Source organism: Lepidochelys olivacea, assembly GCF_965140295.1.
Source record: "Lepidochelys olivacea isolate rLepOli2 genome assembly, chromosome: 26".
Taxonomy (NCBI): Eukaryota; Metazoa; Chordata; order Testudines; family Cheloniidae; genus Lepidochelys; species Lepidochelys olivacea.
In genome coordinates this window covers 5,654,463-5,669,021 of record NC_140436.1, presented here as the reverse complement: position 1 = coordinate 5,669,021, position 14,559 = coordinate 5,654,463, and the positions used below count along the sequence as shown (strand labels likewise).

Genomic DNA, 14,559 nt, shown 5'->3' with positions numbered 1-14,559 from the left:
GGGAGGGTCAGGCCTCATGCTCCACTCAATCCTTACTATTGCTCTTTATCCTTAGGGACTTGCGTGGCCCCCATCATCCCAGGAGTAGTGAGGCAGAGCAGTGCTATTTATACCTCCACCACAGCTGGGAAACCTAAGGGCCTTACCCAAAGTCACACAGAAGGTCTGTGATGGGGCAAAGAATTGAACCCAAAGATCCAGGCTTGCACTCTAACCACTGGGCCATCCTTCCTCTCTGCCAGGTCGATGACCGTTCTCATTCATTTGCTCTGTGGAACTTAAGTTCATTTCAATGCAGAGGGCTCAGTCCAGCTCTTTCACACAGACCCCCGCACCCCCGATCACCTTCCCATCATTCCTAGGCTGGACAGGAACCTGTGATCTGCAGCCAGAAGGCTCCACTTATCCCCTTTCTAATCGCCTGAGCCCACCCAATCCCCCAGATTGGCTCTTCTTTAATGGACCAGGGTGGATCAGGAACACCAGTTTAGATGGAAGTCATGCAAACAGCACCCCTGCAGTGTAACCGAGAAAGCGCATCCTGCTTGTGCCTACATGGATGGGGCCACAACCCCATGAACCCACAGTACTATGTAGCCTTGCTGTGTACCCTGTCAGATAAGACTAGGGTAACCAGATGAACCTGACAAAATATTGGGACACATGGGGGAAGCAAAAAAAACCAAAACCCGCCGGATCAGCCAAAGCCGCAATATCGGGACAAATGGCGTCCCGACCGTGCATCGGTCAGGACGCGGGACAAAGAACTAAAAATCAGGACAGTCTCGATTTTATCGGGACATCTGGTCACCCTAGCTGAGAGGAGAGTGCAGAGAGCACACGCTAGCTTGAATGGTCAGTAACGTGTCCCCATTGCATCTGGACAGGGCCAACAGCCCGTCCCTGCCCCATATCCTTCCTGTGTTTATCCTCACGGGGTCGGAGTGTTTATCTGGCCTTGGGCAATCACTCAGCTCAGAGGCAGGCAGTCATTCCACAATGCTTAGCATTTCCTAAGCTTGGCCAGAGCCAGGCACAGCATTCATGTTAGACCAGCCATGGAGCCCAGGCACCGTGCAGGGAGTCCTATGAGCACATATCGGAGTGGGGATATATCCCAGTGCGTGTGCTGCAGAGGGAGTGACCCTCTGCACTAACCCGTCCACAGTCCTGACCAGAGTCCTGCAACTTGAGCTCACTCATTTGTTGGGGGGGAGGGGGGGAGAATGAATTCCTCCCTCAAAAGTCTCCTGCCTAGCAGCAGCATCAGAGATTCCTTGGGGCGAAGTGGACGGTTACCTGGCACCGCTGGTGAAGCTTCTGTTCCTCTGCTGGGCCTGCAGCGCACCTCCTGATTGCTGCTGTGTTTGAACAGGCAGGCTCCGGGATGTTTGCCTGGCAGCAGCCTCGGCTGTGCAAAGAGATTCCGAGAACAGCAAGGAGGGATGGAGACACAAACCAGGAAAGCAAGGGAGGCCCTCTGCGAGATTCCTCCCAGATGCACCATTCTGCAGCCCCCTGGCAGTGCCCCTCACTACCAGCCAGGGATGGGGAGCAAACAGCCTGTGAACACTGGCTAGGGATATTTGCTTTCCCATAGCATCTTCCTTCTGACCCAGACGCATGTCTGTCAAACACAAAAAGAAATTCAGCTTCACAACGCGTGCTGTGGAGCAGGTCATTATCACGGATGCTGTTTTAACAGAGGGGGAAATCGAGGCACTGGGCAGGGAAGTGGCTGGCCAGGGAGTGAGCCAGTATCAGAGCTGGGGAGAGAACCCAGGGACCCTCTCCTGGCATGTGCCCAATCTGAGCCAGGTATAGATCTTACTATAGTTTACTGGTGTCTGCTAGCAGTGAGTGAACAGTTGGTACAACTGTGTCAGTTAGAGGACTTGATTTAACTGAGGTCGAGAAAAAAATCCCTTCTGTGCTGAGACCAGGCTAACATCAGTGTTTGGGCATTGAGGTAACAGGATACAGTGCTGGGGAAGGGTGGGAGCCCTGGGGGATTCTGGGGAACAGGGAATATGGTGCAGGGGCTGGGCAAAGGCTCTGGGGGATTCTGGGATGGAGCTGGGACTGGGCAGTAGCATGAAGAACTTGAGGGTTCCTTCTTCAGGGTGCATCCTCCTCAGTGCACCCTTGTATCCCTGCTCCTGGGCCTGGAGTTAGTGTGCTTTCCATTCCTGCAGCGAGCCCCTCACTGTATTCCTCAAGCTCTGCTAAATGTCTGTTGCTAGGCCCCTACTTCCGAGTGGATCTCCAGCTGCTCATCACCTTAACCACTCTGCCTCCCTCCCTCTTGGCTCACATGGCGAGTGTGTAATTACAGACTTGGCGAGCTCCGAATCCCTGCTAATCACAGCCCGACCAGCCGCCAGGGCTGTCGGTACCATGGGATGTATCTGTGCGAACTGAGCGCAAAGGCAGAGCGCATCCCAGGCTTACTGGCCAAGGGGGAGCGCGAGGAGAACGTTATGCGCCAAGGCACACATAGGATGGAAACAGCAGATGGTGCATGGACAGGAGAGAGCAAGACACAGAGAACTCACATATAAGTGAGTTATAAAAAGAACTAGATGAGTTCATGGAGAATAGATCCATCAATGGGTATTAGCAAAAATGGTCAGGGATGCAACCCCACGCTCTGGGTGCCTCTAACTGCCAGCTGCTGGGACTGAACAATAGGAGATGGATCGCTTGATAATTTCCCTGTTCTTTTCTTTCCCTCTGAAGCACCTGGTATTGACCAGGTGAGAAGACAGGACCCTAGACTAGATGGATCATTGGTCTGACCCAGGATGGCCTCATGTTCTTTAACTGTTTGTGGAGGGAATCAGAAAAGGGAGGGAGCCAGCATCCTTGGGAACAGAAAATGGGAGTGTTGGTGGTTCAGATATGGGGAACAGAGGAATCCAGAAAGGGATAAGGAGGAAAGGGCCTTTTTATACCAGGGCATTAGGCAAGTGGGATGGATTGTTGGGAAAGCAGATGGGGAAATGTGAGACCTGTTGTGTGACCTTCAGAAAGTCTCTTCCTCTCTGTGGGCCTCAGTTTCCACTCCTACCCTTTGTCTGTGCTGAGGAGTCTAGACACTAAATAGACAAGACAGATAAAGGTAGAGGACAGGAAGTATTATTCTTCCCTTTTTTACAGATGGGGGAACTGAGGTGCAGGACAGTGACTTGCCCAAGGTCACACAGAACTGGGACTTGAACCCAGGCCTCCTGAGTCCCAGTCTAGCACACTGTCCCCTGCCCCTTCTCTCTCCTTTTTGTAGCAAGCTCAGCATTTTTGCCCTCTCCCCCCATTGTCCACAACTTCTCTTGTCCAGGACTCAAGGCTTGCACAGCTCTATTCTCTGCCTTCATTTCTCCCCTTGCCTCCTTCATCCTGCCACTGTAGCCCTGGCTATTGCAGGTGAACAGCTGCCCAAGGCAGGAGACACTGGGGCAGTTGGGCTCACTGACGTCAGTACAGGACGTCAGTGCAGTTAGCCCGATTCACCCGCAGGCTACTTTGGGGTTGGGTAGAGAAGTTAGCCATGTTCGTGGGGGAAGCTGCGGAGACTGTGGAATGGGGAGGCTGTTTAGGAGGTGTCTTAGGGATGGGATAATGCCCGGGTGGCTTTGGGTCTTGTTTTGTAAATCTCTGAGGTTAGCACACCCATGACATCTGGATCCCACAAAGCTTGGGGTGGGGCAGGTGGAATAATGCTTCTGATTTGGGTACCTCTCAGCTTAATCAGAGCCCACTCAACAATGAAAGGAGCTCAGCTGAGCTCTCTGGATTCTTAGGCCAGGAGGGACCATTGTAAGCATCTAGTCTGACCTCCTGCATAGCATAAATGGTTTCCAGCTAACATGCTCAGAGATGGGTCACAAACAGGAGATGGTCTGGTCACCCCAAAGGAGAGAGGGAGGGGAACTCTCCTTATGGGGTGGGACTCATCTTCCTACTGCTCCTACTCCATTATTCTGAACAGACTAGATGCTTCCCAGCTGCCAGCTGAGGAAGCAGGGCAAGGAAGCAAGCCCAACTCACGTCAAAGCCTCTCTGGAAGCAAGCGGAAAAGGAAGGATATTTATTAATCGAAGAAAACTGCAAAGGGACACCAGGGGGACCACACACACACACACTCTCTCTCTCTCTCTCTTTCTCCCTCCTTCTCGAGTTTGGATTCAATCTGCAAATTCAAGTTGACTATGAAGACAGAACTGGAGCCAGCAGAGCTAGTCACTTGCTGAAAGAAGAGCTGCTGGAATGAAAAATATTTGGAATCTATTCAGCGGGGGTACCAGATTTTTTTTAATCCTTCCCCAGTTCTTCATGATCAAGGTCATCTGCATGGAAACAGGATCTTCAGAGGTGAGAGCAGGTTTTTCAGGAGGAAGAACAGTGTTTGTGGTTCATGGCCAGGACTGGGAGCAAGGACTGCTGGGATCAGTTCCTGGCTTTGCTGCATGACTGTGGGGTTGATAACACTGACTAACTCCCATTGTGCAGATGGGGAAATTGAGGCACAGAGAGGTGGAGTGGCCTGTCCAATGTCACACAGCCAGTCATTGGCAAAGACAAGAATACAACCTGCAAGTCATGTCTCTCAAGCCATCCTCCTCTTATTGCAAAGCTGGAAAAGAACACAGGAGTCCTGACTTCCAACCCACTCCTCCCCCCGGTGCTCTAATTATGAGACAACACTCCCTCCAAACCTGGAAAAAGAACCCAGGAGTCCTGACTTCCAAGTCCTCTGCTCTAACCACTAAGGAACCATTTGCCAGCACAGCTTTGCTGATCAGGGATCATACCGCATCACACACCTGTCCAGCGTAGCTAAGATAGGAAGTATGGCAAGAAACCACCCTGGCTTAACCAGGAGATCTTCAATGATCTAAAAATCAAAAAAAGAGTCCTACAAAAAGTGGAAACTAGGTCAAATTACAAAGGATGAATATAAACAAATAACACAAATATGTAGGGACAAAATTAGAAAGGCCAAGGCACAAAACGAGATCAAACTAGCTAGAGACATAAAAGGTAACAAGAAAACATTCTACAAATACATTAGAAGCAAGAGGAAGACCAAGGACAAGGTAGGCCCGTTACTCAATGAGGGGGAAAAAATAACATCAGGAAATGGCAGAGGTGCTTAATGACTTCTTTGTTTTGGTTTTCACCAAGAAGGTTGGTGGTGATTGGACGTCTAACGTAGTGAACACCAGTGAAAATGAGGTAGGATCAGAAGAGGCTAAAAGAGAAAGAACAAGTTAAAAATTACTTGGACAAATTAGAAGTCTTCAAGTCAGCAGGGCCTGATGAAATACTCCTAGAATACTCAAGGAGCTGCCGGAGGAGATATCTGAGCCATTAGCGATTATCTTTGAGAAGTCATGGAAGACAGGAGAGATTCCAGAAGACTGGGAAAGGGCACTTATAGTGCCCATCTATAAAAAGGAAAATAAGGACAACCCAGGGAATTACAGACCAGTCAGCTTAACTTCTGTGCCCCAAAAGATAATGGAGCAAATAATTAAGCAATCAATTTGCAAACATCTAGAAGATAATAAGGTGACAAGTAACAGTCAGCATGGATTTATCAAAAACAGATCTTATCAAACCAACCTGACAGCTTTCCTTGACAGAGTCACAAGCCTTGTGGATAGGGGGGAAATGGTAGACGTGGTATATCTTGATTTTAGTAAGGCTTTTGATACCGTCCCGCATGACCTTCTCATAAACAAACTAGGGAGATGTATCCTAGATGGAGCTACTATAAGGTGGGTGCAAAACTGGTTAGAAAACTGTTCCCAGAGAGTAGTCATCAGTGGTTCACAGTCATGCTGGAAGGGCATAACGAGTGCAGTCCCGCAGGGATCAGTTCTGGGTCTGGTTCTGTTCAATATCTTCAGCAATTATTTAGATAATGGCATAGAGAGTACACTTATAAAGTTTGCGGACAATGCCAAACTGGGAGAGGTTGCAAGTGCTTTGTAGGATAGGATTAAAATTCAAAATGATCTGGATAAACTGGAGAAATGGTCAGAAGTAAATAGGATGAAATTCAATAAGGACAAATGCAAAATACTCCACTTAGGAAGGAACAATCAGTTGCACCTGTACAAAATGGGAAATGACTGTCTGGGAAGGAGTACTGCGGAAAAAGATTTGGGGGTCATAGTGGACCACAAGCTACATATGAGTCAACAGTGTAACGCTGTTGCAAAAAAAGCAAACATCCTTCTGGGATGTATTGGCAGGAGTGTTGTAAGCAAGAGACGAGAAGTAGTTCTTCCGCTCTACTCAGCACTGATTAGGCCTCAACTGGAGTATTGTGTCCAGTTCTGGGCGCCACATTTCAGGAAGGATGTGGACAAATTGGAGAGAGTCCAGAGAAGAGCAACAAAAATGACTAAAGGTCTAGAAAACATGACCTATGAGGGAAGATTGAAAAAACCGGGTTTGTTTAGTCTGGAGAAGAGACGACAGAGGGGGCATGATAACAGTTTTCAAGTACGTAAAAGGTTGTTACAAGGAGGAGGAAGAAAAATTGTTTTTCTTAACCTCTGAGGATAGGACAAGAAGCAATCGGCTTAAATTGCAGCAAGGGAGGTTTTGGTTGAACATTCGGAAAAACTTCCAAACAGTCAGGATGGTTAAGCACCGGAATAAGTTGCCTAGGAGGTTGTGGAATCTCCATCATTGGGGATTTTTAAGAGCAGGTTAGACAAACACCTGTCAGGAATGGTCTAGATAATTAGTCCTGCCACGAGTGCAGGGGACTGGACTAGATGACATCTCGAGATCCCTTCCAGTTCTATGATTCTATGCCAGCAAAACTTTTAAATGTTGACCAGGCCTGAGTCTCTTGATGCCTCTGTTCCCCCGATCAGTGAAACGGGGAGAAGAGCAATTGCCTGCCTCGCAGGACTGTTGTGTCACAGTTACCAAGCTAACTGCACCTTGGACCCCTTCTGGCCTCTCCAAGAGCATCCCCTCTCAGGCCTCGGGCTGTCACCTCTCTTTGGGTGGAATCACACAATTCTCTCACCCTCAGATTGGACCCTGGACTGCAGCCCCAGATACTAATTGTGATTGCCTCATCAGGCTTGACTTATGTTCAATGCCCTCTGTTCTGTTCCTCTGGTCGGCAGTGACCAAACAGCCTTCTTAAAGCAACATATTGTTTATTTACGCATGTCTAATTTACCAGGTGTCTGTCCACCTTCCACATCCACATCCAGATCTAAACTTCCTACAGACACTTCAAGACCTCTAGAGTCTGGGTGGTATACTCTGTTCTCTCAACTAAACCAGGCAGTTTTCCCTGCCTGCTTCAAAGAGTGTGCCTTTAAATCCTGCTCTATCTTTTGATCAACCCCTTCCCAGGGATCAAGTCCTTTTTTAACTGCCTATAGTCCTTTGATGTGTTACCTCCCACCACTGGCAAAATAAACCTTGCAACTTCCTTGGAGACAGGCTGTAGGATCTTCCAAGCTAATAGCTTTCCCCACTGTCTTTCAACTGTGTGCTGGGTTGTTCTTATCTGGAAGCTAGTGTCTTCTTTCGCCTGCAGCCCCACTGAATTAACACAATACCCATGTATAATAAGCATTCCACTATCTGAATACAGTAGTTATACAGTCTCGCTCAATAACTAGGTTCCGATAGTTATTACAGATGCTTCTCATCTTTAGGACCTGCTAGATCCCAGCCATTGAGGCAATGTCCCCAGCAGCATCCGCTCTCAACGGTGCAGGAACTATCAGACCCCAGGTAGCCCTGGCTTGGAAATCTGAAGCCACTGGGAAATGGAGCTATGAGGCCCAGGGGGAAGCAGGGATTTCCTCTCTGTGGGGAAGGACACATGCCAGAGTTACTGTCAGTCTCTCTAGTGCACCAGCCCAGGTTTGGGGAAAGAGGACATTTTCTTTTCTTCCCCAAGTGCCTCCTTCTTCCAGCCTATGACGCTGCTGGCTCTCAGGTCCTCCTCTCCCGGCCGGAAACTGTTTGCGTGTGGCTGACCCCAGGAGACCTCATAATGAGTCAGTGCTGTCCAAGGCTTCTCAATCCACTCGCTCACTAGTCAGGGAGGCGCTGCAGCCCTGTCTCAAGCTGTGATCGTATCACATCTTCAAAGGGCCACTGCTTGGACTGGGAACCTCCAGGAAGCACACAGGGCTGCTGATAGACCAGGAGGGGGCATCTCTCCTCCCAAGCAATGCCCAGTATGATTCTAGGTGCTGCCTTAAAGACCAAAGCAGGTAAGAAATGCACTCCTCAGGCAGATCAACCCCTGGAGATAACTGGTCCTTTCCTCTTCCATTCAAACAGTTCTTTCACCCACAAATTAAAGCCCCTTCAAATCTTTCCAATCTAGTTTGTCTTGCCAATCTCTCCCCTTCTGCTTGTGCTGCCTGTGGATGCTTTGCTTTGTTCTCTCCTTTCCTTCCTCTACCAGAGAGGAGAGAGAAATCTGCAGGGAGTCTCTGTCCCATTCCGTCTCTAGCAGGCTGAAGCATCCTTCCTGTCCAAGTGCACTGCAGGTACTCCCTGTTCCTGCACAGCAGCAGTGCTGGTTGATAAGCCTTGGGAAGTCCTGCGTCCCTGTTGACATGACCCGCTGGCATGAATCAACAGCAGGAGGATTTCCCAAGCTGCTGGCAGCGTGTACAGAAGGGCAGATGGGAGGTGCAGCTGAGCCAAGCACGCAGCCTTGTGCTTTGCCATGGGAAATCCTGCCAGCTCTCCCCAGGATTAAAATTCAGCATGCAACTAAACCTTACCTATTATTCACCACACTGCCACCACCATGCCCTCCCAAAGCTGCAGGATGAGAGCTGACTTCTCCCCTGTTCAGTTTATTATAGAATCATAGCAATGTAGGGTTGGAAGAGACTTCACAAGGTCTTCCCCCTCGCCCCAACCCACACTGAGGCACGAGTAAGTCCAAGACCAAGACCATCCCTGTCTAGTCAGAGGACTGCTGCAGTGTGAAATGAGCCACGCCCCTGCACTAACAAACAAAATCCAAATGTCATGGTGTGAAATTCACAAGGCCTATGCACCGCTTTAAATCTCCAAACAAAAGCCTCATGCTGGCTTCTGCTCAGCGGACGCACTTCACCCTGGATGAATAAATGACAACAGTTGGAATAGGTTTGTGCATCATGATGACAAATACAACTGTAACAAGTGACTTCAGTTGACTCAACATGGAAACTGGAATTTAGGTCAAGCCCTGCTCCCCTGCAACCAGGTGTGTATGGTAGAGATACCCAAGGTATGATCTGGGGAGTTCTTACATAGGCAGATGGTGGAGTTCGCTAACTATCCCAGTTATTTGGGGGATAACCCCAATCTTATTCCTGGTGATCCAGTATACCACACCCTTTGCTATCCTGGATGCTCAGAGATCCAGAAATCAGGGCCCATGAAATGTCATCACACCCTTTCATATTGGAAGGGCATTTTGACCAGCAAAGGGTCCAGACTAAACTCCTGGAACAGAATACCACGACACTTCAGAATGGGAAGATTCAAATCAGCCCTGACTCTGGGAAGGGGGAGGTCCAAAATCTGGATCCATGTTTTCCAGCTTCACCCCCAACGACATCACATTACAGAGGCAGAATTACAACAGTAGCACATCCGGCTAATAGGAACTAGTGACTCACACAGGGCCAAACCCACAGCTGCTGTCCATCTCTAACAGGTCAGGAGACACCCAGGAGTTTGTTTTCATTGCTGAAGAGCTCAACAACGGTACATTAATCTTCCAAGGACAAAGCAAGCACAAACACTAGCTGTACGTGTTTGGTTAGCACTTAAAAGGGCGTTGTGTGTTCAAAGCTCAGTGCAAATGTTAACTCAGCCTTGTTCATAATAAACCAGTAAAGGTCAGTCAGTATCAACATCCCAATTTCACAGATGGGGAAACTGAGGCATATAGCGGCAAAGGGGTTTGCCCACAGCTGCACAGCAAGTCAGTAGCAGAACTGGGAGCAGAATCCAGACCTCTATGCTCTAGCCATTAGACCACACTTCCCTCCCAGGGATAGCACCCAAGAGTCCTGACTGCCAGTCCCCCCCACTTATTCCAGCCACAAATTCACACTTCCATCCCAGACTTGGAAAGAGAACCCAAGGAGTTCTGCCTGCTAATCTCCTGCTTATTCCTCTAGCCCACGGTGTACAAAAGGAAATAAAGCGATATTTAGTTGCTTTATAAACTGACTCTGTCACAAAAGATTGACTCAGTGGCAACAGATGGCCCCCCCCACAGGACTTGCTAATCCCATGGGCAAGCCCCCCTATTAATACAGCAATTGTACAGAGCACTGTGGACAGAGATATACAAAAATTAAATAAAGCCCTTCTAAAACAAGACACCTCACTGCACAAACAAGACACTGCACACTGCCCTGGGGAGGGAACAACCCACGTGTGAGGTTGTCAGTCATGTCGCTTAATGCACGGCTGGAAGTACTTCATATAGGACAATGATGAGGGCGGTATGAGAACCTATACACAGTAAAACAGAATAGATGGACATGGTTCTCCTGGTCCAAACAGGTGAGTGAATGCTACAGCGAAGGGCTCCTCTCCGACAGTTGCCAGCCCCCTGGGTTGAAATCGAGGGGGTGTTAGTCTGAGAGCTGCAGGGGATCCAAGTGCTTAGGACAGAACCCACAGCACACACAGGCTCTGATGCAGCTACTGCTCCTGGCAAACTACCAAGGGGCCCCTCAGCGCTGTGGAGTCTGGACTGCTAACTGACTGAACGGGCCTTGTCAGCACTGGTTCTCCACTTGTACGGTAACTCCCATCTCTTCAGGTGCCAGTATATTTATGCCTGTATCTGTAATTTTCACTCCAGGCATCTGAAGAAGTGGGTTTTTTTTATCCACAAAAGCTTATGCCCAAATAAATCGGTTAGTCTTTAAGGTGCCACCGGACTCCTCGTTGTTTTTGTGGATACAGACTAACACGGCTACCCCCTGATACTGGGCTGCTAAGGCAGCCGCCGCCGCCATGGCTTTGAATCAGAGCCAGGGAGGTTTATTTTGACAGGAGGTAAGGAGACCGGACTGCAGGACCAGGGCCACTGTTTCCTTCTAGGGAGCGGGCACAGCTGTGATGTGGGAGCTTTGATGCCAAAGCTGGCAGGCCCCCAAGCCTGGCTGCATTTCTCAGGAAAACGCCTATTGGCACACTACAGCAGGGTCTGGGCCAGTACCACCCTGGGGTAGGGCTGGGGGAAGCTCTGCAGCGGAGAGAGATGGCAAGGGGAACATTACGGAGGCTGTGAGCCACAGGGAGTTATCCCTGGTGGGCGGGTGGCCTCAGGATACCCGTGGCAGGAACTGTGCAGTGAAAACCAAATCTCATTCTTCGTTATTCCTACTGCTCCTTCTCCATGTGGAATTTAAGGGAGCCACGGAATAATTCCAAGTGCCAAGGAGTCAGCTGTTTCCGGCTGCTCTTAAAGTCCTAGGAAACTTACTGCAGCTGGTGCCTTGAAAAAAAAACAAACCAAAAAACACCACACAAACACACACGATCCCAGAGCCTTGTGGGATATGTAGTTGGCCAGGCCAATCTTAGCAGAGGAACGGCTTCCCTGTCCTGTAAGAAGCAATGGGCAAGCTCCCATCCAACCCCCCCGATTCCCAGTTGCACTTGAAGCTAATCGAGGGATAAAGAACTCTTCGGGATAGGGCCTGTGTTTGTGCAGTGTCTAATGGAGCCTGATTCAGACTGGGGCCTCCGGACGCAGCCACCATACAAATGGCAATAACTGACTTAGTCACATATGGATCCAATAAAGGTGGGGGGCAGGGCTCCGGCACGCCGCTCTGCGTGTCTCTCACACACAATGGACCAACAAGCACAATCAGAAAGAACGCCTCTTGACCTACCTCTTGTCCCTACCAACCTCTATTAATTTAATCAACAATTAAAGCCCCCTCTCCTACACACACACACACACACACACACACACGGTGACAAAGTGGAGGCTGAACAGAGCAGATTTAAAGGGACAACTGGTTCCTGTGTCCAGAGCACAAGGTTAAGCTCTGCAACACCTGACCTACTGTGTGACCCTGGGCAACTCATGTCTGCTCTCTGGGCCTTAGTTTCCCCTCCCACCCTTCATCACTCTTGTCTATTTCAATTGCAGGCTCTTTGAGGGCAGGGAGCATCTCTCATTCAATACAGCACCTGGCACAATGGAGCCCTGATCTCAGCTGGGACCTGTAGGCAGGGTTTGGAGCGGAGCCCGGAGCTGGAGCGCGGAGCAGCTGCAGAGCAGTGGAGCTGCAGGTTTTTGCCTGGAGCTGGAGCGGAGCCGGAGCACAGCTCCAAAGCCCTGCCTGTAGGTGCTGCTGTAATTTAAATACCAACCCCTTAGCCATCTCCTGGCCTGGCTTGCTCAAGGAAGATGATAAACATCATTCTAATACAATAATAACTGCACTTAGGCGGTGCTTTGTATGGTCACAGTGGCCCACACACAAATTCAGGCCCCACTCCCACAATCCAATCAGCCCCAGTGGACCCCAGGACCCCTAAGGATCCCATTGCAGCTTTAAATTTTAAACTCCCTCACTGTTGGTTGGTAAAGCATCATGCTAGATTGATTAATAATAATGACTGGAATAATAATAAACAGTGATATATTACTACTTAGGCTTTACAGGGCTCTTTTCCTCAGCAGATCTCAAAGCACTTTACAAAAGACAGTCCTCATTATCTCCATTTTACCTTTGGGGAAAGGGAGGCACCAAGCAATGAGGTGACATGCCCAAGGACAGGCAGCAGGCTGGTGGCAGAGCCAAGAACAGAGCCAAGTCTCCTCACTCCCAGCCCAAGTCTCAGCACCCAAGGCGCTGATGAAATAACATGTCACAATCACTAACTGAGATAACACTCCTCCCAGCCAAAATCCCTCTTTATCAATTGTAATCCAACCCCCAGGTTTATCACCGCCAGGCTTTTCCGCTGCTGTTTCGCAGCGGCGTATACAGCTGGGATAAGGAAAGAACAAAAAGTTTTTGCAAAGTCTTTGGGTCCCGATCCTCCTCTTGCTTACGGCCCGATCCTGCCTCACTGGGTTCTGGAGCAGGATCCCACCCTTCACACCGGACTGAGACAGGAGTGAAACCGGTGTGAACGAGAGGAGACTTTCAGAGAGCTCGTAGCCACAAAGCCTGAGCTGCTAGTGGGCCAGCTGTGCCGGGGACTTGGGGGCTGATCCGGGCTGGAGGAGTCCGCCTGCTTTGACAGCTCCTCCTGGGGAAGCGGGAGAGCCCCCCCTCTCCCTCCAGCCTCCTCCACGTCCGAAGTATAAGCAGATGGATGGATGGATCCCCCCCACACCACAGCGTAACCTCGTGGCAACTTCCTTCCCCCTCTCCCTTGCATGAGGTATACTTAACTCCCCCCCAGCCCTCCCCACAAAGAAACCCAAAACTCCCCGGGGGAGGAAAAACTCCCGGGGGGGGGGGGAAGCAAAGTTTCATTTCCTGCAGCACAAAAGGGGGCAAAACAACCCAGAAAACTCAAGTCTCCAGCCTCGGAGCTTTTCCCTGCCCGAGGCTGTCTCTGCCCTGGCTCAGCTCCCTCCCAGCCCCGGCTGCAGGAGCAGCAACTTTGAAAGTGTCCCTTAAACACACACACACACACACCGGCCCCTTTCTTTTGTCTGCAGCTGCCCTGCCAGCCAGGCAGAGTCTGCATGACCCAGGCTCACCCAGCCCCTGTCCTCCAGTGGCCTCGCTGCTCCCCGCACCCGCCCATCAAGGGGCGCATTTGCACCGGAGGTTGGGGGGGGGGGGGAATAGGGGGAGCCCTTTGGCCCTACCAGCTTTGCAAGGATCCTTATAGTCAATGGGCTCCGTGTCTTCCTCGTCCTCCAGCTCATAGGTGTAGTCGGGAAAGTCCAGGGCTGGCCCCAGCACCACGAAGGAAAGGAGCAGCCAGCACGCCCTGACGCCGGACATGCTGGCTGGCGAGTCCCGGGCAGACGCGCCTCGGGACCGAAGGGAGAAGCGGAGCGGGAAGGAGGGGGAAGGAGAGAAGTGGAAGGAGATGGGAGGGTTTCCCCCCTCGCTCTCTGTCTTTTTTTTTTTTTTTTTTTTTTTTAGGGAAATGAGAGCTGGCGGGGGCGGGTTCAGGCCGGGAGCTCAGCCCCTCCAGCCTGCAGAGTTTGCTCGCAGCCCGGCTGGGAACGGGGCCAGCCCGGGGTGGGGGAGAAGCGGCTCCCAGAGATGCTCTTGCATCGCCGCTCACCGGCCACGGAGCGCCGTCCTTGGGGCCCCCGGGCAACCCCCGCCGCTGGGGTACCCGCCTGCCCGGGGCTGGCCATGCCCGGCATCCCGTGGCGCGGCGTGGGGCCGTCATACCCCGCCCCGCTGTGGGCACCGGCTGGTCCCCGAGAGCCGGGTCTGCAGGGAGCTGCTGCGGGGCCCCCTTCGTGTGGCAGGTTTCTATAGGGCGGCAGCGGGGGGTTTCAGACCTGATCTCTGAGCTGCAGGGTCCTGGGGGGGGGGCCGC

General features: G+C 50.8%; 1 protein-coding gene across 2 annotated transcripts in view; it reads right to left on the bottom strand.

Annotated features, from left to right (window-relative positions):
• Window positions 1–14,123, bottom strand: part of BMP1 (bone morphogenetic protein 1) — a 92,575-nt gene extending 78,452 nt beyond the window's left edge. Inside the window, exon 1 of one of the 2 annotated variants that reach the window (XM_084615218.1) lies at window positions 13,868–14,123. In XM_084615218.1, the coding sequence (XP_084471344.1) occupies window positions 13,868–14,006 (139 nt within the window). In that variant the 5' untranslated portion in view covers window positions 14,007–14,123. The remainder of the gene's footprint in view (window positions 1–13,867) is intronic. The other variant, XM_084615219.1, reaches the window with a different exon arrangement.
• Between the last annotated feature and the right edge of the window lie 436 nt (window positions 14,124–14,559).